General features: G+C 48.2%; 1 protein-coding gene across 1 annotated transcript in view; it reads left to right on the forward strand.

Annotated features, from left to right (window-relative positions):
• Positions 1-22,709, forward strand: part of ABHD2 (abhydrolase domain containing 2, acylglycerol lipase) — a 119,531-nt gene that overhangs the window by 17,388 nt on the left and 79,434 nt on the right. The window contains exons 2-3 of the mRNA XM_070054523.2: positions 8,793-8,892; positions 11,420-11,619. Of these exons, the coding sequence (XP_069910624.1) occupies positions 11,426-11,619 (194 nt within the window). The 5' untranslated portion in view covers positions 8,793-8,892; positions 11,420-11,425. The remainder of the gene's footprint in view (positions 1-8,792; positions 8,893-11,419; positions 11,620-22,709) is intronic.

Below are 22,709 nucleotides of genomic sequence, written 5' to 3' on the forward strand. Positions count from 1 at the left end.
ATCTGATTCCTTCCGTCTGGAAGCTTGTTGGAGGGCATGGAAGGGTGGGTGGGGGCTGTACAGTAAATCTGGAGAAGCTAACCTCTTCAGCTGTGCCCTTCTCTAAAAAGCTAACATTACCTGGGCACTCGAGCTTGTTGGGTTCTGGTAAGCTGAGATTTTGCTTTTGCTTTTCAGAATTTAATTGCAGTGTAAGTTTTCTAAAGTACTATGTGTAGAGCTATCAAATTTCTTTCTTTTTTTTTTTTTTTTTAAGATTTATTTATTTGAAGGGCAGAGATAGAAGGAGGAAGAGAGAGAGAGAAATCATCCATTCTTTTTCACTCCCCAAATAGCCCCAACAGCTGGGGCTGGGCCAATCCAAAGCCAAGAGCCAAAAGCTTCTTCCAGGTCTCCCACATGGGTGCAGGGGCCCAAGGACTTGGCCCATATTCTGCTGCTTTCTCAAGCATATTAGCATTAGCAAGGAGCTGGGTCAGAAGTGGAGCAGCCGGAACTTGAACCGGCGCCCATATGGGATCCTGGCACTACAGGCAGAGACTTAACCTTCTATACCACAGCGCTGGTCCCCAAATCTCGTTGTTAAAGTGTCTGTCTTTTTGGAAAATTATAGAAACTCCATAGTGGAATCACCTGGATTATGATGTTTTAAAATTATTTATTTATTTATTTGAGAGGCAGAGAGAGCTCCGCAAATGCCCACAACAGCCAGGGCAGGCAAAGCCCAGAACTGGAAATAACATTCCAGGTGTCCCATGCAGATAGCAGGAACTTAATCACCACCTGAGCCACCACTGCTGCCTCCTCTCCCAGGGTCTGCTTTAGCAGGAAGCTGGAGTCAGGAGCCAGCGGCAGGAGTCAAACGCAGACACTGTGATGTGGGACACAGGTGCCCTCATCAGCATCTTGACTACTAAACCGCTGGCTATGATTTTGTTGTTGTTGTTGCTTCTTCTCGGATATAAACTTACTGGTTTTTCAGTGGTAAAGGAAACAATTTGTGATTTTACTAAGTGCTTTTCCCATTTGTTCTCCAGTAGAAAGAACTAGTGTTTCAGCAGGGTCATTTGCTAATGGGAGGGGCTGGCCTCCCTTTGTTTGGAAGAAGGCGAAGAGCGCTCAGTTAAATGTTCCTGTTTAACCAGTGACTCAGTCTTCAGATATTTTTAGTGAAGTGATTTTCCTTGGTGAAAGCTTGTGGGTTAGTAGCCATTCCTGACATTTAAATGCAACGTTCACGTTTTCTTGCCTTGGGTAACGTTCCTCACACCGGGAACTTGTAGGCCATTTTATGAAATTTTAGCCATGTTGTGTGTGTGACTGTGTGGAAGGATTTGGTTAAAAGTGTTACCTCCCGAGTCAGCTTATGCAAAAAGGCCATTTCAGAGTCTTAATTTTGGACACAGTGAGGGCAGCATTAATATAAATGCATTTAATGACCTGTCAATCCCTCTGCTGCTCTCTGACCCAGCCGTGTGTGTCTGAGCCCTCGCGCCACCTCACAGGAGCTGGGTGAGGAGGTAAGCCGGGCCTTTCTCCTTCCTTGCTGGTTTCACCCTCCCACCACCAGTCACTTGCCAGCGCCCCAGCCTGCTCTGACCTCCAGGCTGGGCCCTGGCCTGAGTCAACCGCAGGAAAGCACTCAGTGCTCAGTCTCTGGAATAAAGTGTCTCTCGGCAAGTCTTGAAAACATCGTTGGCCCCACAGTTGTCTGGGCTTTCCCATCATTTGCGGGGAGGGGAATGGGTCTTTGACTCGAGCACCCTGAACACTGCATCCCACAGCACTGTCTGTGGGAGGACACACAGGCCTGGACCAGCACCAGCACGGAGGAGTTGGGTTGGGAGCTGCTGACCAAGGTCTCGCTCCCCCACGGACGTTAAACCTCCCTGGGAGGTGAGGAAGGAGCCTAAGCCATCCAAGGGTGTCCAGTTCTCTGGGTCGTTGTCCGCAGCCTCCTGGCAGTGCCTCCAAGGCTGTCCCACCTCGTGGTGGTGAATGATTCAGAGACGTATTTTTGAAAAGGTCACAGGGCTGGTATTTTGGCACAGCAGATTAAGCCACTGCCTGCAGCTGTGGCATCCTGTATCAGTACTGGTTCAAATCCCAGCTGTACCGCTGCCAATCCAGCTCCCCGGTAATGCATCTGGGAGGCATCAGATGGTGGCCCAAGTGCTTGGGCTCCAGCCCACCCATGTGGAAGATCCAGATGGAGTTCCTAGCTCCGGCCCAGCCCTGTAGCAGCCATCTGGGGAGTGTACCAGCAGATGGAAGATATCTCTCCCTCCCTCCCTCTCTCTCTCTCTCTCTCTCTCTGTGTGTGTGTGTAACTTCCTTTCAAATAAATAAGTAAATCTTTAAAATCTTAAAACAACAACAACAACATAGAAAGGGGCACAAGGCTTTTTCTCAGCTGTCTTCCTCTGATTTGTTCTGTAGAATTGCTATTTTTTTTTAACTGTGACAGCTCTGACTCCTTTAGACAAATGGCGGCGGGGGGGGGGGGGGTTCTTGGCCCTTTTCCTCCCCAGAGATGTCACAGTGCCTACTTTTAGGTTTGACCACTTTTTTATCTAAGTCGCAACCGGAAGTCTGAAAGGTTGTGGTGACGTGGGGTTTTGTGCAGTGTGTGTGACCTCTGCTGACACTCTTGCACGGTGTTAAGGAAGGACGCCCGCCAAAGGCTTCCCATGCTGGCCTTGGGTTTTCTTTCCAGGCATTGACATTGGCCAGAGCAGCCAGGCCACGCAAGAGTGGAATTACCTGCGGGGAGGAGGTGCAGGTGAGGGGGCAGCCTTTCTAAGGGAAGGAGAGAAGACCCCTCGGCAGGAGGAGTTCCAGAAAGAGGGGCCTCCAGCTTTGCATTGCCGAGGAGCCCCCTTGAACCCAGAAACAGGAGCAACTCATCAGGAAACTGTGGAGGGGACTCGGTGACCACCATAGTTACCCGTTGACTTACTAAGTCTGACGTGGTCTCCCTTTCGAGACTCGGGAGTATGTCCTGGCGTTAGTTTTAAACTTGTTGCAGGAGGCCAAAACATCAGTGAGCTCGTTACTTCATTGTGGATGAGGCCTCTGTGTTGCTTGGGAAAGGATACCTTTTACAGTCATTTCTACCTGTCAGATTAAGTCATTATTGAGGTTAAAATGGAGGAGAGCCGGCGCCGCGGCTCACTAGGCTAATCCTCCGCCTAGCGGCGCCGGCACACCGGGTTCTAGTCCCGGTCGGGGCGCCGGATTCTGTCCCGGTTGCCCCTCTTCCAGGCCAGCCCTCTGCTGTGGCCCGGGAGTGCAGTGGAGGATGGCCCAGGTGCTTGGGCCCTGCACCCCATGGGAGACCAGGAAAAGCACCTGGCTCCTGGCTCCTGCCATCGGATCGGTGCGGTGCGCCGGCCGCAGCGCGCCGGCCGCGGCGGCCATTGGAGGGTGAACCAACGGCAAAAGGAAGACCTTTCTCTCTCTCTCTCTCACTGTCCACTCTGCCTGTCAAAAAAAAAAAAAAAAAAAAAAAAAAAGGAGGAGAGTTTAGTGGTGATGGTAATAGCTAATATTTTGGGGCACTAACTGAATATGATGGGCTTACTGGTGTAAATGACGTAGCTGAAAATGTGTGACTTTTGTTTAAGAAAAGACCATGGAGCCTGAGGGTTCTTAGTTCCTGTAAGTGCTCTGCGAAGCAGGTTGGACAATGGGCCATTTTCTGTTACAAAGTACAAAGATAGTTCTATTCCTGTGCTCTCCAGCCAAGGACTGCAATTCTGTGCCTTAGAACCTCAGGCATTTTGAGCCAAAGGGACCTTTGGTATCATCGACTTCTAATCTGAGCCTCTTGTTTTCCAAATGAGGTCCTTAGGGCCCCAGAGGTTAAGAGACTTGGTAAAGTCATCAGCCAGGAGGAGCAGGCACTAATGAGGGTCCCTTTGGTGACCAGATGTTGGGGTTTGGCAGCACTGTGGGTTCCTTTTTTCCTGTACTACAAATGGAATTCTAACTACCATTTGTAGCATCTGAATGTCACTCATATAACGACTGGTGGGGGCAAGGGAGGTGTGGGAGGTGTGGGATTGGCTGGCTGATCCAGGTGCCCAGAAAGCCCAGCCCGAGGTGCCCATGGAGATCAGGCTGAGGATGAAGGACGCTTCCTTTCCCTCCTGGACTGTGCCATCCTCCAGCCGTTCTGTGCAGCTCCCCTCCCCTGTCTAGGCTGTCTGGTGTTCATTTTACCTGGATTACCCTTGCTCAGAATGGGGCAGGGCACACAAAACAGTGCAGTGAAATCTGCGTTTGTTATGTCCAAAACAGGTTTCAGAATATTTTAGTGTTTAGTGTCAGGTCAGACTTGAAAAGAATGAACTCTGTAAAATAAAACACAACAAGATCAACTAAAATGAATATGAAGAATTTTGTTTTAAAATTGACTGCAGATTCCTGGTTTCATACATTTATGTGCACTTTACACACACCCACACACACACTCACTCATACTTGACCTCCAAATCCTATATACTGTACTGAACTGTGTATAGATCTGGTGGCTCCAAGTCCTTCCTGGTTAGTATTTTTCCTGGACTAATTATTCTTCAAGTTTCTAAAGTACCAGTGAGTCTAGCCTTAACATGAGCTTCTCTGCTCCCCAGTTGAAATGAGGATTCCACTGGATTGTGGCGCTGTACAATGCTAGGCACACAGTAGGTCATCAGGTTCATAAGCCTTCAAAGCCAAGGCCCCAGGAATGTGCCAAAGAACTGGCCTGTGCCTCAGGACTGCAGGCTCAAGCCTTGGATGGAGGCTGCATATTTGGACCACAACAATTAAAACCTCTCAGGTTTGCCGACCCTGAATTGAGTTAAATGTTAAAACCTTGGCATTTTTCAAGGGTTGATGAAGTTAATTCTCTACTGCATTCGCTATTTAAAACACGTTGTGGGAGGACATTGTCTATCACATCACTCAAGGTCCCCTTATATAAAGTCCCACGGAGTGTTTTTATGATTCCATACCACAAAAGCCCTGTTTCCGCTGAGTGTCTGGCGTGCTTCTGGAGGGGAGAGCATGATACCCGTTAGCTCACTTCCCATTTTGGAGAACCACAGACCTAACCAGGTTTCCCTCCACACCCGCACACTCAGAAGGGTCCTGTACATTCTACACTTCATCGCATGCACAATTGTGGTAGATGTTGACGTATGGGTTTTCCTAATCCAGGGCTCTAAAATTTCTTCTTAGATTTTGTTAGTTGATATTTTATTTTGTTAGTTGCTTTTTTTTTATTAACAAAAAATATTTGAAGTCATTGTGGATTTTGTCAATGTTCTTATAAACCCCAGTGATTTAGCATTCATAGAGATTTGGGAATATAATATTTCCTCTGTACTGTCCGAAATTGCAGAGTGAAATGGTCCAGAAAGAACAGTAGGGTATACTGTTCTCTCAGGTTAAAGAAATCCTGAGGCAGGTGATCCAGCTCTGATATGCCTGCTCCTTTGGATCATCAGGGACCCAGACTTCTATCTGCTTTGCTGTCCTCTTAATGGGGCTCCTGGGGTGACCTCAAGGTCACTTCATGGCCAGAGATGCAGGAAGGGAAAGGGGCAGGAGAAGTCTTAACTTCCTGCCTTTTAGGGGCCTCCCCCAAAAATCAGAGCAACCTTGTAGAACTGACCAGAACTGGGCCGGTGCCGCGGCTCACTAGGCTAATCCTCCGCCTTGCGGCGCCGGCACACCGGGTTCTAGTCCCAGTCGGGGCGTCCGATTCTGTCCCAGTTGCCCCTCTTCCAGGCCAGCTCTCTGCTGTGGCCAGGGAGTGCAGTGGAGGATGGCCCAAGTGCTTGGGCCCTGCACCCCATGGGAGACCAGGGGAAGCACCTGGCTCCTGGCTCCTGCCATCGGATCAGCGCGGTGCACCGGCTGCAGCGCGCCAACCGTGGCGGCCATTGGAGGGTGAACCAACGGCAAAGGAAGACCTTTCTCTCTGTCTCTCTATCTCTCACTGTCCACTCTGCCTGTCAAAAACAAACAAACAAACAAAAAAAAAAAAAAAAAAAAAAAAAAAAACAAGAACTGACCAGAACTTAGTCACCTGGACTCACTGAGCTGCAAGGGAGGCTGCAGTCTAGATTTCTCCAGCAAGGCACATTTCCCAGGTTTCTGCTACTAAAGTCAGATAAGAAAAATAACACAAGAAACTTAACTATTGGGAAACAATCAGCAGTCTTACACATTTTCAAATCTTTCTCTATGGGTATACATGGCTACTTCAGAAAGTTCCTGGAAAACAAAAAGATACATTTATTTTGGTGCAAAAAAAAATGAAATCCAGAGTGTTTTCTTTTTAATGATACATGTTTTCCATGAACTTTTTGAAGATATGCATGGATTTCAGAAATGTTTGCATCAAAATAAACTTCCCTTGTAATTCTTTTTTCCATGAATTTTTGAAGTGCATTATTTGAGAGGCAGATTTACAGACAGAGAGAGGGAAAGACTGATAGAAAGGTCTTCCATATGCTGGTTCACTCCCCAGTGGCCACAGCAGCCAGAGCTGGGCTAACCTAAAGCCAGGAGCCAAGAGCTTTTTCTGGGTCTCCCACGTGGTGCAGGGGCCCAAGCACTTGGAGGTGCAGGTGGAGGCTTAGCCTACTATGCCACAGTGCCGGTCCAATAAAAATATTTTTGAATATTCAATTATTATAGAGTTACCCAGGACTAGAAGGGACCTTCAGTAGTTCTCTACCAGGGTTTCATATTCAGATGCTTACCCAAACCATTCAGGTTCTAAACGTCTAAAGTAAGCCAGAGGTCAGTGATGAGAAGAGAACATGTCCTGTCTAAAGATCTGAAGGGGACAGCGGCAGCCTGGCTCCACTCATTGTCCCCATATGAGAATGCTGGCTCCCTGTTCGGCCAAATGTTCTGATTTTGTTTTTTCAAGGGAAACCAGAAGCATACACTCATCAGAAATCTGGTGTTTGTAACTTGCCAATTCATAAGTTCAGTTTTTCAAAATGGCAGTCAAATGCAACACAACCCTGGTACTGCCAGTTCAGGGTCTTGGGTCTGGTCCGTGCTGTAGATTTTTCTCTGCAGTCCCTGCCTCACTGTCAGCTGTGGCAGATTTATCCCAGAATACTTCACAATGCTCATGGAAAATGGAATTAAGAGATGAGGTTATTTGGGGTGCAAGAAGGTGTTGAATCCATGCATAGTTTATTCATATTATGCATTTTTGATGAACTTTTTGAAGACCTGCTGTATGTGTGGGTTTCCACATTTTTTTCTTTTTCAGTAAAATTGACTTCTTGGGGCTGGTGCTGTGGCATAGAGGGTAAAGCCACTGCCTGCAGTGCCAACATCCCATATGGGTGCCGATTCAAGTCCTGACTGCTCCACTTCTGATCCAGCTCCCTGCTAATGTGCCTGGGAAAGCAGGGGAAGATGGCCCAAGTCCTGGAGCCCCTGTACCCATGTGGGAGACCTGGAAGGAGTTTGAGGCTCCTGGCTTCAGATCTGTCTAGCTCCAGCCATTGTGGCCATTTGGGGAATGAACCAGCGAATGGAAGATGTCTTTCTCTGCTTCTGCCTCTCTGTAACTCTGCCTTTCAAATACATAAGTCTAAAATGAGGGGTGGGATGATGGATTGACTTCTTTTTCCATTAATTTCATTTTCCATGAACTTTTTGAAGTCACCTCATTATGAAGAGATTGTGAAAATCTGAAGTTGAGCAACGCCACTGTGAAGGTTAATTGATTCTCTGGCTTTGGTTTTGTCAGTCATTTTTCATGTGGTGGAATCAGACGCAAATGGGCTTAAATCCCAGCTCTCTCTTTACTGCACTGCACCTTGGGGCAAACCTTTGGCATTTCGTTTGTGTTCTCTGTACCAGCTTGCTTCTCTCTCTTTCCCTACCTTTCCTGCTTCCATCTATGTAGCCAAGGGTGGATCCTGGCTTTTGTACCCACCAACCATTTGTCCTGGCGTGAGATACTTAAACTTCCTCAGTTTCCTTCTCTGTAAAATGGGGTACCAACAAGATCTACCTCGTAGGGTATGTGAGGAATGAAACACTGGGTATGTGTACAGTGTGAGGAACGGTGCTTGGCACCTACGTAGCTCTGTGAACATGTTCTGTTCCCTGCATGTTCTCGTTTTTGCTTCCTCTGCTGCTTGTCTCCCAGTGGGCTCAGTGCTGGTTCCCTGTCTCACACTGAGCCCTTTTCATTCCGAGTGCCACCCACCTCCCTGCCTGCCGCCAGCCTCTGGCCCCTGGTCTGGATCCAGAGCTGGCAGGCGCTGCAGCCCCTACCTGTTCTGTTTCTGCTGCCTTGTTTGTCATTCCATCTATGCCTTTTACTTTCCCCGCCCGTATTTCTGCTCTCACTGCTGAATGTTTGGGAGAAAAGGAACGGCTCCACTGGCTGTGCTGCGCTGATCTGAATGAAGGCCTGGTCACACAGAAATGATGCCGGCCCCGTTAGGCATGTGTGAAGGTTATGTTACGAAGTAAAGGATACAAGCAGGGTGAGTTTGCTTTAGCCAGAGTTAGGAGCTCAGCAGTCAGCTTGTGCTGGAAACCAGAGAGCGCCTGTCAGTCCTGCTTGGTTCACAAAGGCCTCCACCAATGAGTTTGGTAAAATGGCCAGACATCCGGGAATTGGGTACACATGTTGTTAAAGAAATTGTCTTTTTCCTTAAAGGACTTTAAATGCAGGGAAACTTGGACTGTGCTTAGGTTTCAGTTAAGTGGCTTCTTTCTCTTTCTTTAAAAAAAAAATCACCATGCAATCTTTTCAGTTTTTAGGTTAATTGGACTAAGAGATCTGACCTGACCAGCCCAACTGTACAACTCTTCAAGGAAAATTAATATTCGCAGTGAAAGGACGAAGTGACATAGGTATGTATGGCCAAGACTCCGAGTTCTGTTTCTCCTTTCTGCCTCCTGTTTGTTAGCAGTGAGTAGAAGTCTTTTCTAGACCAACAGGGAGACTGGTAAAACCCCCAGCTCTTGTATTACTCTGTTTCTGGTCTGTATTGCCAGCATTTAGTCAAAGAAACTTTGGAATTCCTGATGGATTTTGGTTTTGGCCCTCCACTTACTAGATTTAAAAATCTCTGTTAAGTGGCTGTTTGTTTAACTTTGGTCTCACTAGCAAGGTGGCCAGGCTCTGGCAAGGTGAGGGAGGAGAGCTGTGAGTTAAACCTGTGAGCCCTTTTAGGCCCTAGGTCCCTTTGAGAGTCTTAACTAAACCTGGGAACTAGGAAACTCTACACATGCATGAACTTGAACCTTTGATTTCAGAAAGAGAGAAAGGAAGTAAGTAAACTATCTGTTTGTTGAAGTTCCTAAGGCCTAGCCTCAATTCTAAATGATGTCAGGTTTTTTTTTTGTTTTTTATTTTTTTTTGACAGGCAGAGTGGACAGTGAGAGAGAGAGACAGAGAGAAAGGTCTTCCTTTGCCGTTGGTTCACCCTCCAATGGCCGCCGCGGCTGGCGCGCACCGCGCTGATCCGATGGCAGGAGCCAGGAGCCAGGTGCTTCTCCTGGTCTCCCATGGGGTGCGGGGCCCAAGCACCTGGGCCATCCTCCACTGCACTCCCTGGCCACAGCAGAGAGCTGGCCTGGAAGAGGGGCAACCGGGACAGAATCCGGCGCCCCAACCGGGACTAGAACCCGATGTGCCGGCGCCGCTAGGCGGAGGATTAGCCTAGTGAGCCGTGGCGCCAGCCTGATGTCAGGTTTTAACAATTATTGTCTCTCCTATGGTGGAAGGCTGCTTAAGGAGCTGTGATCCTCTCCAAGCTAGGAGCCCGGACCAGATTGTCTGCAGTGTATTGAGGTCCTGTATTTGCCAGAGCTGCCTTGAGTTTAGAAAAAAAGATGTCTGAGTCCTCTCTGGATGCGCTGTGTGTCAGGAGAGTTCAGTCCACTTCACCCGAACACATTTTTCTGGGGACTGTTTTGCTCTGCCTGTTCTGTCTCCAGCATTGGCTGCCGAGTTCTCATGATGACTGTTTTCTGCCAAGGCTACTTGTAGCCATTCCAAGGGAAGCTGTTGCCATAGTTACCGAGGCTGTGCAAGTTGCCATTTTCTCCTTCTTATTAGCTTGTGGTTTCCCTGATTTTTAAGGTAGCAGCTGAGGTTCTCTTTCTTCTGAACAGCAAGAAAAATGCTGGATTTTTGTTGCTGTTGCTTTTGTTGTTGATGTTGGGTTGTGTGTGTTGGGAGTACGGCTCTGTGGGGGTGTTTTGTATATAAGGTAAAGCCACCTCAAAAGATCAAAGGTTAAGAGTTAAAAGAAAAATCATGCTTGCATATACATTTTCCGTACTCCCAATTTTATTTTTTAAAGGATTTATTTTTTGCTTATTTGAAAGGCAGAGTTACAAAGAGAGGTAGAGACAGAGAAAGAAGCCTTCCATCCTCTGGTTCACTCCCCAAATGGCTGCAATGGCTAGGACTGGTCCAAAAGCCAGGAGTCAGGAGCTTCTTCCAGGTCTCCCATGCAGGTGCAGTGGCCCAAGCACTTGGGTCATCCTCTGCTGCTTTCCCTGGTGCATTATCAAGGATCTGGGTGCCCATATGGGATGCCAGTGTTGCAGGCCAGGGCTTTAACTTGCTGTGCTACAGCGCTGTCCCATGTACTCCCAATTTTAAAAAATTTTGGTCTACTAGTTGAATTTGGTCCACTTGTTGGCCTAATTTTGGACTAGAGGCCAAGTTAGTTACCTTCTACAGGAAAAAAAAATAATAGTTGACCAAGCTGCATTTCACATCGCCTGAACCCCAGGAGCCAGGACACTGCACCCTGGGCTGGGTGTAAACTGGAGTCGGCAGCAGTGCCTCCGTGGAGCAGGTGGCTAAGTCAAGCCGAGGGTGCTGTATCTCAGCTTGCTGTGAAAATAGAGGTGGGGCCAGGCTGCACCTGCTCCAGCAACCCCATCTCATATTTTCATGCAAGGCTATAAACATAGCACTTAACACACACCTGGTGTACCAGGTGCAGGGTAAGCCTACAGGGGTTCAAGGTGGCCTGTGAACAGAAATCACAGTACTACCCCCAGTCCTGCTCCTAGGAGTCCCTCTGACCAGTCTTAATTTTTCCCACTCTCAAAAAAGCACCATTCGCCTAATTTTGCAATGTGCTTCTCTTGAAAATGCTCATGCAATTAAAAAAATGGCAAACAACACCGTACTGCTTTTACCAGCACTCAGGACTATGTATGTGTGAGTTGAGTTGTTGCCAGTCCACTGACAGCTATGGGGTGCTGATGGGTGCCTGCCTGGGTGGTCCCTATGGGCACATCTGGCCCATGGCACCTGTCGTTGGCCTGTCTCTTAGCACAACGTGCCTCTGTAATGCAGTGTGCTCTACCCACCTTGCTGTGCTTGTGAAACCCACTGTGTGCCTCTGCTCCCTAGAGCAAGATGAACGCCATGCTGGAGACCCCGGAGCTGCCGGCCGTGTTTGATGGGGTGAAGCTGGCCGCCGTGGCTGCTGTGCTGTACGTAATTGTCCGGTGTTTGAACCTGAAGAGCCCCACGGCTCCTCCCGACCTCTACTTTCAAGACTCGGGGCTCTCCCGCTTTCTGCTGAAGTCCTGTCCTCTTCTGACCAAAGAGTGAGTACACCCCATTCCTTTGTTTACCCACCTCCGTGGCTTTGTTGCATGTTCAGAGAAGAATCTCGTGTACCATGTTTTAAGGCGTCATTGGAAGTAGTGTCATTGGTGTTAAAACAGCCACAGTCTTGATAGCAATCTGGTATTTGAATCCAAGAGGGTAGGAGAGAGAAGCCCATCTTTGTTGCCTGGAAACATCCCTTCTTCCACAGTATGATGTCCTCATCCATGCCAAGGGCTCTACAGAAAACAGTAGTCGTTTCAAGGTAAATGGAGAAACCTTGGACAATATTCTAGCCCTTTAGCAAATGCCCTGTTGCCAGTTCTAAGAAAGAGGAACCATCCTTACCCAAAATAATTAATATGCAAGAAAGCACAAAACAATTTGTGGGTAGTTTTCACATGCCTTACTGAAAAATGTACCAAGCTTTAGCTAGTTAGAAAGCACTTTAAAAAAGAACTTCCATTCTACGAAAACCAGGTTGTCCTGTGGAAGCCCGGATCTGTATTTTAGAGGTGACAGGGTGATGATCTCTGCTTCTGGTATGGGAAAGAACAGTTTAGAATGAAGAGGTCTACACCACCGTTTTGAAGCAGTGCAGTGTTAAGTACGTCCTTGCTGGTGCCTGTGTGTTCTCTGGGGCATGGGCCAAGCCCCACACAGAGCATTCTGTGCCCTTCTCATGTCTCTCTCGCCATTGCTGCCTTGCTCTGTGGCTTGCTCTGTCCTGTGTGCAGCCTCATAGGCCTGCAGCTGCTTGGAGAGCAGCACACAACCGGCAGAGTTTCTAGTTCTCATAGAGTAGCAGAAACTTTCCCCTCTAACCTGATATTACCCCTCACCTTCTCCTTTGGGGGTCAGCGACCCTGGGTGAATGATTCTCTTCTAAAAGCAGACAGATGGGCAACAGTCTAAGATGTCTGAGAGTTCGGGTTCTTGCTTTGTCTGGTTTGGATGTCCAGTTAATTTTCACAGGTGGTTAGGCGACAGTGATGAGCTGTGGTCAGCTATGAGCTCTGGGTGTTCATGTGCGGAAGTTATCACAGTGATGCTGTGACTCCCAAGTCAGGAGACTGGTGGAGTGCCATGAATAGCATGCAGTCAGGATTTGGGATTTGGAACTGCCCCTGCTGAGGGGACTTCACATTCCAGAAGGTTCCACAATCAGGCATCAGACTAAAGATGTGCTGTTCTTACTGCACTAAAGTCTGCATTGTCCAACATTTTTCGTATTTGAATTTTAGCTGTTTCTTCAATACTTAGCAAGGATAACTCACTCATTTGGGCTGGTTAGTGACATTGGTGCCCCCTTTCAGATTGAGTGGGACCAAAGACCTGCTTCCTTCATCATCTCATTTTTAGAGAGTTTTTGAAAACCAAGGAATTAAATACCCTGCAAGTCTCTATGCAAATGCCTGCAAATTCGTACCCAGTATTGGTTGCTGAATAATTAGAGGAAAGAAGCCACAGAAAAGCTGTATGGCCCAGGCTTTGGAAAAATAGCATATAAGATTTGATTTCATACTAATTGTTCTAAGTATTTTTAAAAGCTGATTATGGCAGCTTTTCACCTCTTTTCTTACTTTGCTTCAAAAAATAGTCTAGACACATTCAACCCAACAGTTTCTCTTGGGTTTTTTTCCCTTCCCCTAGCAACAATGAACCTAAGGTGCTGACCCAATACCACTTGTCCTCTGTTGAAATGGCCCACACCTACCTGCTGGTAGGGAGGTGCATCCCTGGTGCCGTCTCCCTGGATTTGGTGATTTAGCACCAACCTGAGCCAGTGGCATCAACGTGGAGCCCCCTGGTCATTGGCCAGTTGCCATGTTCTCTCCTGGCAAAGCCTGAATTGGCAGGGTGGAGGGTCAGAGAGAGCCTAGGTTAAAAGCAGAGCTGATGCTTATTTAGGAATTAGCTCTGGTTTAAAGATGAGTTTCCCCAGAAACTGTTTGCTTCTAAGACCTGTTCCTTTGATTGCAGGAGTGGCCTTCTTGAGCATGTTGGAACATGATTTAAACAGCTAAAATTGCCTAGCACTCTTGATTTGAACATGACAGATAATTAAAGGGCAAAGGGGCTCATTTGTTTTCCCTCCATCTTTTAAATTGCCTCTTATTTCTGATTTGGATCCTAGTTTTGTTTTGCTTTGTTTGAAGATTTATTTGAAAGACAGAGTTACAGAGAGAGAGAAAGGGTAGTCTTCCAGTCTTCAGATGGCTGCAACAGCTGGAGCTGTGACGATCCGAAGCCAGGAGCTAGGAGCTTCTTCCAGGTCTCCCATGCAGGTGCAGGGGCCCAAGGACTTGAGCCATCTTCTGCTGCTTTCCCAGGCCATATAGAGAGCTGGATCAGGAGAGGAGCAGCTGGGCCTCCATCCGGAGCCCATGTGGAATGCTGGCACTGCAAGTGGCGGCTTTACCTGCTAGGCCACAGCACCGGCCTCTGGTTCCTAGTTCTTTAGGAGTAAGCATGTCCTGCGTTCATGTGGCACCTCACCACAGTGTTGTCACATGATTCATTCTTTGTTATTTGAAATGTGTTGAGTACCTGTCATAGACTTTGTGCCATTTAATCCTCTTGACAGCCTGGAGGTTAGATTCATTTTTCTTGTCATTTGAAGGATGAGGATGGGGGAGTAGCAGAGTAGGAAACCAAACACAAACTGCCTTCTTCCCCCCGGGAAGTCCTGCACCAGGACTTTCTTCAGGGTGCAGGCAAGAGAAGCAAGGCAAAGAGCAGGAGGAGGCCCGCCATGCTGAGAGCCACCAGCAGGACTGGCCCCCGAGTGGCCATTCCTTCCCGAATGCTCCTCTTTGTTTTTTTTTTTTTTTTTTTTTTTTTTTTTTTTGACAGGCAGAGTGGACAGTGAGAGAGAGAGACAGAGAGAAAGGTCTTCCTTTGCCGTTGGTTCACCCTCCAATGGCCGCCGCGGCCGGCGCGCTGCGGCCGGCGCACCGCGCTGATCCGATGGCAGGAGCCAGGAGCCAGGTGCTTTTCCTGGTCTCCCATGGGGTGCAGGGCCCAAGCACCTGGGCCATCCTCCACTGCACTCCCTGGCCACAGCAGAGAGCTGGCCTGGAAGAGGGGCAACCGGGACAGAATCCGGCGCCCCGACCGGGACTAGAACCCGGTGTGCCGGCGCCGCTAGGCGGAGGATTAGCCTAGTGAGCCGCGGCGCCGGCCTCCTCTTTGTATTTTGATCGCTCGGTCAGAAGCCACTGTCCCTTGACGTTCCTTCTTTCCCTGGAAGTCACATCTGGAGTAGCCTCTCATGTTTGGAGCTGAGGGCAGGAGACGTATCTGTTGTGGGTGAGAGTGCCGCTCCTGGGACTGTCTCCTGTGCAGAAGCCTGTAGCCTGTCTTCACCCACGCTGTCCGGGCAGCAAAGTCCACTCAGCCGATTCACAGCAAGCTCAGGAATGCTGGCTCCAGGTGGCCAGTCAGTATGACTTACGTGATAAGAAGAAAATATCTTCTCGCTGTGCTGGGATAAGAAAAAAGTGGGTGAAAGGTGAACTGTAAAGCATATTATGAAAGTAAGGATCTGTTTGAAGGCAGTTTACCCAAAGATACAGTGTAAGTGAATCCTTTAATGTCCAAGGGAAAACTCTGCTTCAGTGGGATGTTGTGTCTCTTATTCACTTAGCAGCAGGTCAGTGTTTACCTAGTGAGTCTTTTTTTGTTGTTGTTCTCATAGTGTTTGCTTTCAGTGAAACAATCAGGCCAAAGCTCAGTTGCAAATTATGAGGAAGTCTCGGTGGTGATAGGAATCTCCAGTGTTTTCCTGAATAAAAACTCCAATGCATATTCCTTTTCTTAATGGACAATAAAGCACACACAAAAATCATCGGTAATTCCCCTGCTCACAGGTGACGTGCTATGACTGTTTTGCTGGGTTTTTCTTCTGCATGCACTTCCCCTTCACAAAACCCAGATAAGGGAACTTACAAAAATGAAGTTCCTGGAAAAATGGAATTAAACCATAAATTTATTTTGATATTAAAAAAACCTTGAAAGTCATGCACAGTTTTTCGAAAAACACAATTTCCATGAACTTTCTGAAGTTCTCTCGTGTAGTGTTTGGTAACTGCTTTGACACTAGTGTGCCATGAACATTTACAGATCCACGTTGCCAACACTCTGTCTGTCGAATTCTGTCATCCGCTCAGCTCTGCTCGTGGCTCTCGGCAGCAGTGGTGTGGATCGAAAGCTTGTGTTGAGACTGAACTAGCATATAAACCTGGAGTCTACCCCTAAAGAGCTCTGGATCCTGGACAGAGCGAGGGCTCCTGTGGTCCTTGATTTCCTTCCACGTCAGATGAAGCAGGCAGAGCTCCTCCGTTGCCCCCAGGCACCAGCATCCTCCAGTTTTGGTACCTTTGCTTCATCAATTAGCATCAGAGAAGTGAGGGCCTCCCAGAGGAGGGGCCCTGGGGAAGGACCCTCAGGAGGAGAGTTCTTGTGTGCCTGTTCCCTCCTAACCATCCTCATACCCCACACTCTGGGACAGGCTGGCACTGTCTCTACTGGACTTTTTAATTTGATTACTGTTTGAGCTGTCGTTTACATACAGTAAAATGCACAGGATCTTGTGCCTAGGTGTTCAGCTGCATAACTGCCACTCCCACGGACTTTTACAGGAGTGTCCCCAGCCACCTCCCTTCCTCTGACCTACCTGTGTGTCATAATGCCACTCAAGTTGGCTTCCCTAAACAGGCCAGCACCCAAGGCACGCAGCAGTGTGACCCCAGCCTGCTTGTCCAGCCTTGTCACTCATTCCCTGACTACTCCAAATCCACTTCTCTCCCCACCAAAGCTCCTTTAACTCTGCCTGCAAGAGAAACTTAAAGATGAGGAGCATCAGTTCTGAGCTTTCCCTGACCTGCCCCACCCACCCCTGCCAGAATGAGCCCCACTTCTATGTCCTAGGGTGTGGTCCCCCAGCTTATAGTGGCTTCTTCATGCTCCCTCTTGTTTCGTGAGAATTTCTGTCTCTCTTTTCCACAAACCAAGAGCCACACATTTAGGGAGACCACTGGATCCCTGGCAGTTCCAAACCAATGCTGTCCTGCCTTTTATTTTCCATAAACACTTGTGTTTATGGAAACTCACTTGCTGCGAGTGCTTGGGCACAAGAAACTGCACTGTTTCCAGCTTGTTCTGTGATACTCTGAAGAAGCAGTTGTATCTTTCACTCTGGCAGAGGTTTGTTTATCTGGGGAGACTGTCTCCTCTTTCCTGTCTGTGGAAGAAGATGGATTGTTTTTGGTTTTGGTGTTAGTTTTGGGTTTTTGTTCGTTCGTTTTGGTCTTAAACTCAGGGCAGCCCCATGTATGAGCAAATGGCAGTTTGCAACCACTACCCTTCTCTATGGGCCTGGCTCAAGTTTCTTTCATCAGCTCTGGGTTAAAAGGTGAAGACAGGGTGCTGGCGCTGTGGCACAGCGAGTTAAAACCCTGGCCTGCAGCACCTGCATCCCATATGGGCATTGGTTCAAGTCCTGGCTGCTCCACTTTGTATCCAGTTTCCTGTTGGTGTGCCGGGAAAGCGGTGGAGGATGGCCCAGGTCCTTGGTCCCCTGTGCCCATGTGGGAGACCCAGGGAAGACTCCAGGCTTCTGGCTTTGGATAGGATCGGCTCCAGCCATTGTGGCCATTTGGGGAGTGAACCAATGAATGGAAGGCCACTCTCTCTCTGTCTCTGCCTCTCTCTGTAACTCTGTCTTTCAAGTGAATAAAATAAATCTTTTTTTTTTTTTTATTTTTTTTTTATTTTTTTTATTTTATTTTTTTTTTTTTTGACAGGCAGAGTGGACAGTGAGAGAGAGAGAGAGAGAGAAAGGTCTTCCTTTGCCGTTGGTTCACCCTCCAATGGCCGCCGCGGTCGGCGCGCTGCGGCCGGCGCACCGCGCTGATCCTATGGCAGGAGCCAGGAGCCAGGTGCTTTTCCTGGTCTCCCATGGGGTGCAGGGCCCAAGCACCTGGGCCATCCTCCACTGCACTCCCTGGCCACAGCAGAGGGCTGGCCTGGAAGAGGGGCAACCGGGACAGAATCCGGCGCCCCGACCGGGACTAGAACCCGGTGTGCCGGCGCCGCTAGGCGGAGGATTAGCCTAGTGAGCCGCGGCGCCGGCTTAAAATAAATCTTAAAAAAAAAAAAAAAAAAAAAGGTGAAGACAGGCAGCAGGTGCCTGTGTCTGGGAGCCTACAATTAAAATTTATACATCTCCCTGTGGGAAGTCAGGCTGTTCCTTTTTCACTCCTTAGCAGGCTTGTTGTGTGGGTTGTGCTGTCGCTACGAAGCATGATGGAGCACTTAATCAATAGAGAAGCCTAAAAAATGGATGCCTGCAACACCCAGGAGCCCCTGCAGGTCTAGAGAAAGGAAGCAGCATGATCAAAGCCAGAGCCACATGCATGGGGAGGAGTGCTTCCTTGCCCAGAGATCAAAATACAGCTAGGGTCATCCAGCTGCCACTCATGGGAACAAGAACTGGGCACTGCTGTTCTCTGTGGGTTTGAGTGACACCTGAAACTCAATGCAGTGGTCACACCCAGCCAGAAATAACATTTGGCTCTGCTGTGCCCAGAGCTCTCTCTGGGTGTTTTCTCTTGGAAGGTGCTCCCCACAGAAGAGAATAGCAGAAATCCTACACCCTTTCCATAGAGCAGCATGGGTTCCTCTTCTGTGGTTTCCCCACTTTTTTCCTGACTCCTCAGTACCTGAGACCCAAACAAGAATCCCCTTGAAATGTTGTTCTCATCTTTAGTAGTTCCTGTCTTTAGTTTCCTACCAATAGTAATCCAGTGGTCTTAGTTCATGAATATTGAGGATCTCTGGGAGTTGCTGAGAAGTTTTTTGTTTGTTTGTTTGTTTAAGATTTACTTTAGCTATTTAAAAGGCAGAGACAGAGAGAGAGATAGAGACCTATCTGCTGGTTCACTTCCCAAATTGCCACAAGGGCCAGGCTGGGCCAGGCTGGGCCAGGCTGAAACCAAGAGTCTGGAGCTTCATCCAGGTCTCCTATGAGGGGGCAGGGGCCCAAGCACTTGAGCCATCCTCCACTGCTCTCCCAGGTGCATCAGAAGGGAATTGGATCAGTTGAGCAGCCAGGACTGGAATGGTACCCAAATGAGATGCCGGCGTTGCTGGTGGCAGGTTAACCCTCTTCACCACACCACCAGCCCCTGCGAAGGATTTTTAAAAGGTCATTTTCTCAATATTTTTTCATTGTGTAAATTTTCTTGAGACACATTTTTTATTGATTTCCTCACAACTGTGCTTCCTATTTCTGATAAGACAACAAATCTCCTTTTATTTACTTGAGAGGCAGAGGAACAGAGAGAGATAAAGCACAAGCTTCCATCTGCAGGCTGACTCCCCAGAGGCCCACAATTTCTCTCCTATGCCCCACCTGCTGGACCTCAATCCAGGCCTTCGACATGGGTGGCTGGAATACGACTGCTTGAGCCAGCAACTGCTGCCTCCCAGGGTCTGTGTTAGTAGGAAGCTGGAGTTGGGAGCCAGACCTGGGAATCAATCCAAAACACTGCAACAAGGAACACTGATGTCTCAACTGCTAGGCCAGACGCCCACCTTCAAATCTCCTTTGAATTTTTCCCTCTGGCAGTCCCAGCTCCCTCTCAATTGCTCTCCTACATGTTCACTTCCTAATAGTAAATGCCCATGTTTCTTTTGTCTACCCCAGATAAAAGCCTGTTTCTATGTATATAGCTATATTTGTCATAGATGTGCAAGATGTGCTATTTTTGTCCTAATGTAGCAAGGAAGCATTGAGTAACTGGAAGTACCCTACACAAGAGCACCTCTCTGTGAGAGTCTAGGATGTGCAGTTCTTCTCCAGATCTAAAGAGCACAGGACTCATTATGCAAACTCCTACTCTCCTGCACTTCGCCTCCCCGCCTCCTTTTACAAGGCCGGTATTGGCAGTGGAAGTGCTAAGGCAGAGGCTGGGGTTAAGATCTTTAATGTGGACAGTCAGTGTTTTCTCAGTCTTAAAACATGAGGCTGATGCAGCTTCATAGGATGTCTTCTGAGTCAGATTGCCACCCTTCCTGGGGCCTCTCCTAGGTAACAATTCTGGAGCCAGTACAAATTATTCATACGATCATAAAAGTAAATGGCAAATTGAGTTTAAAAATGAGTTTACTTTGGTACAAAAAAGTTGTGAAATCTCAGGCAAGCATTTAATGTGGCCTTTAATATGCTAATAGGGAGTTGGGGGCGGGTATTGTGGCAGGGCAGGTTAAGCCTCTTTGGACTCTCACATCCCATTATTGGGAATGCCTGGGATGGAGTCTTGCCTCTGTTTCCAATCCAGCTCCCTGCTAATGCACCTGGGAGTCAACAGATGATGGCCCAAGGACTTGAGTTCCTGCCACCTAAGTGGGAAATCTGGATGGAGTTCTGGCTTTGGCCTGGCCCCCACCTGGCTATTGCAGGCACTTAGGAAGTGAGATAGTACATGGAAGATTCTCTTTCTTGCTCTCTCTCTGACTCTCCCCACTACCACCCCCATTCCTCTACTTTTCCAATAAATACATTTTTAAAAATAAATAAGGCAATAAACTAATAAAATGCGGGTTAGGACACGCACATCCATTACTGGAATGCCTGGGTTTGAGCCCCAGCTGTGCCCCTCATTCCAGTTTCCTGCTAAAGCACTCTCCAGGAGGCAGTAGGTGATAGGTGCTGACTCAAATAATCGGGTCCCTGCCACCCACATGAGAGACCTGCATCCTGGACCAGCCCCAACTCTTGCAGGCATTTTGGAAGTGAACCAGTGGAAGGGAGTGCACTCGCTCACGCACATGCACGCGCGCGCTCTCTCTCTCTCTCTCCCTTTCAAATAAATAAATTGAAGAAAGAAAATTGGCTACTGCTAGGGGAGTGGTGGACTTGTGGACCTCCAGCATGTCTTTGGCTAGAGATTTACTACATCCACTCTTACGGGAAGAAGAGAAGAACCGGCTAGTTCAAAGTTCAGATTCTTTGTGGATGTCAATTGTTACTGCAGGATTACCACGGTTTCAGCCACGCTCAGACAGTGGTTCTTTGTGTCAGCAGATCAGCAGTGCTAGAGGGGAGGCCGGACCCCCAGAAGGCTGATCTGTAGACAAAAGCACCACTGGTGACCCTCACAGCCTCCTGGGCCGTGTTTTCTCATAGGGAGCCTTATCGTAAGTTCAGGAATCTTAGTGACTCTACCAAGATACTGTGATTATGTGTGATTTTAGCAGGAGTACAATAATTATCTCCGTTTTCTATAAACTTTTCATTATGGGCAAAAAAAAAAAAAAAAAAAAGCAAAATTTTGAAACCCAGGCATTGTTTTTTCCACACTCTTTTTGAAGACCCTCCTCAGAGTGAGCTAAAGCTGAAAAGAATTTCATTATGTTGGGCTTAAAGTCCTCATATTTCCCTCTTGGTCACAGACATTCCAGATCAGATTTAGGTCTTTCCTCCTTGGCCGAACTGTGCAGCTTTGTCCTTTTCACAGGACGAAGGCCCAATTTCCAAAGTCTTGACCCAATTATCCATTTGGCGAGCCGTGCAAGTGCAAGTATTTCCTTAGCGCTCGTGGTACACGAAGTACGACGGAAGAGGCTCTGCGGTGCTCCAGTGCCCTGACCGCGTCACCACCAGACCTTCAGAGCGGACTGACCTGAAAACTCGCATGAAGAAAGTTCTTGAGAGCTGAAAGGCTGAAAATCATCTTTATTGGGCCCACGTACTGATTACCTTCAATGAAGTCAGTTTTCAGATGACTTCAGCTTGAAATAACTTGTTTCTTATTTATTTATTTAAGAAATGAGAGTTACAGACAGTGAGAGGGAGAAACAGAGAGAGAGGTCTTCCACCCACTGGTTCACTCCCCAAATGGCCACAACGGCCAGAGCTGCACCGATCCAAAGCCAGGAGCCAGATGCTTCTTCTGGGTCTCCCATGTGGGTGCAGAGTCCCAAGCACTTGGGCCATCTGCTAGTGCTTTCCCAGGCCATAGCAAAAAGCTGGATTGGAAGTGGAGCAGCCGGGACTCGAACCTGCACCCATATGAGATGCCGGTGTCACAGGTAGAGGATTAACCTACTGTGCCATGGCACCAGCCCCAATAACTGTGTTTCTGATAAAAATTGTCCAAACTGACACTGTCAAGGTGAGAAAGTTGAATTACTGTTCTCTGTCACTAGACTGACCAGACATCCCAGTTTGCCCAGGACTGACAGGTGCCCAGAATATGGACTTTGCCATGCTCATACTGGAGAAGTCCCAGAAAACAGGAATGAGTGTCTTCTGCCGTCAGATAGATGGTGAGGTTCTTACGAGTAGGGGTGTACTTGGTGGTGGGTATTTAGTTTGCCAGGGGCAAGGTTTAATTTAACTCTGGGAGGTTGCCCGCCTATACGGTGTCTGCCTTGGTCACACCAGGGAGGAAAGTGCCATCATCTTAAAGGCCTCCCGTACTGAATCCAAATAACCAAGCTAAGTCTACCACAAAATGCATCCACTCTCTCTGACCTTGAGCTAGATTGTGTCTTCTCATTCCTGCCTTCTTGCAGGAGTTGCTGAGGCTTGAAAGATCTAAAAGTCTCCAAAATGTGCAAGACTCCTTCAGCTTAGCTCAAACAGAAGAAGGCTCATCTGTGATGTGCCCTGTAGTCTTTAAAAGCATCAATGGCATGGCTGGTGCCGCGGCTCACTTGGCTAATCCTCCGCCTGCAGCGCTGGCACTCCGGGTTCTAGTCCCAGTTGGGGCGCCAGGTTCTGTCTCGGTTGCTCCTCTTCAGTCCAGCTCTCTGCTGTGGCCCAAGTGCTTGGGCCCTGCACCCACGTGGGAGACCAGGAAGAGGCACCTGGCTCCTGGATCGGCGCAGCACCCCGGCCATAGCAGCCATTTGGGGGGTGAACCAACGGAAAAGGAAAACCTTTCTCTCAGTCTCTGTCTCTCATTGTCTAACTCTGCCTGTCAAAAAAAAAAAAAAAAAATTTAAAAAAGCATCAATGGCAGTTTCCAAACAGTGATGAACCTTTTCCTGCCTCCCCTATTCATCATGCCTGGGTTTA

Source organism: Oryctolagus cuniculus, chromosome 12 (genome assembly GCF_051225735.1).
Source record: "Oryctolagus cuniculus isolate XC-2025 breed Fujian yellow rabbit chromosome 12, ASM5122573v1, whole genome shotgun sequence".
NCBI classification, from domain to species: Eukaryota; Metazoa; Chordata; class Mammalia; order Lagomorpha; family Leporidae; genus Oryctolagus; species Oryctolagus cuniculus.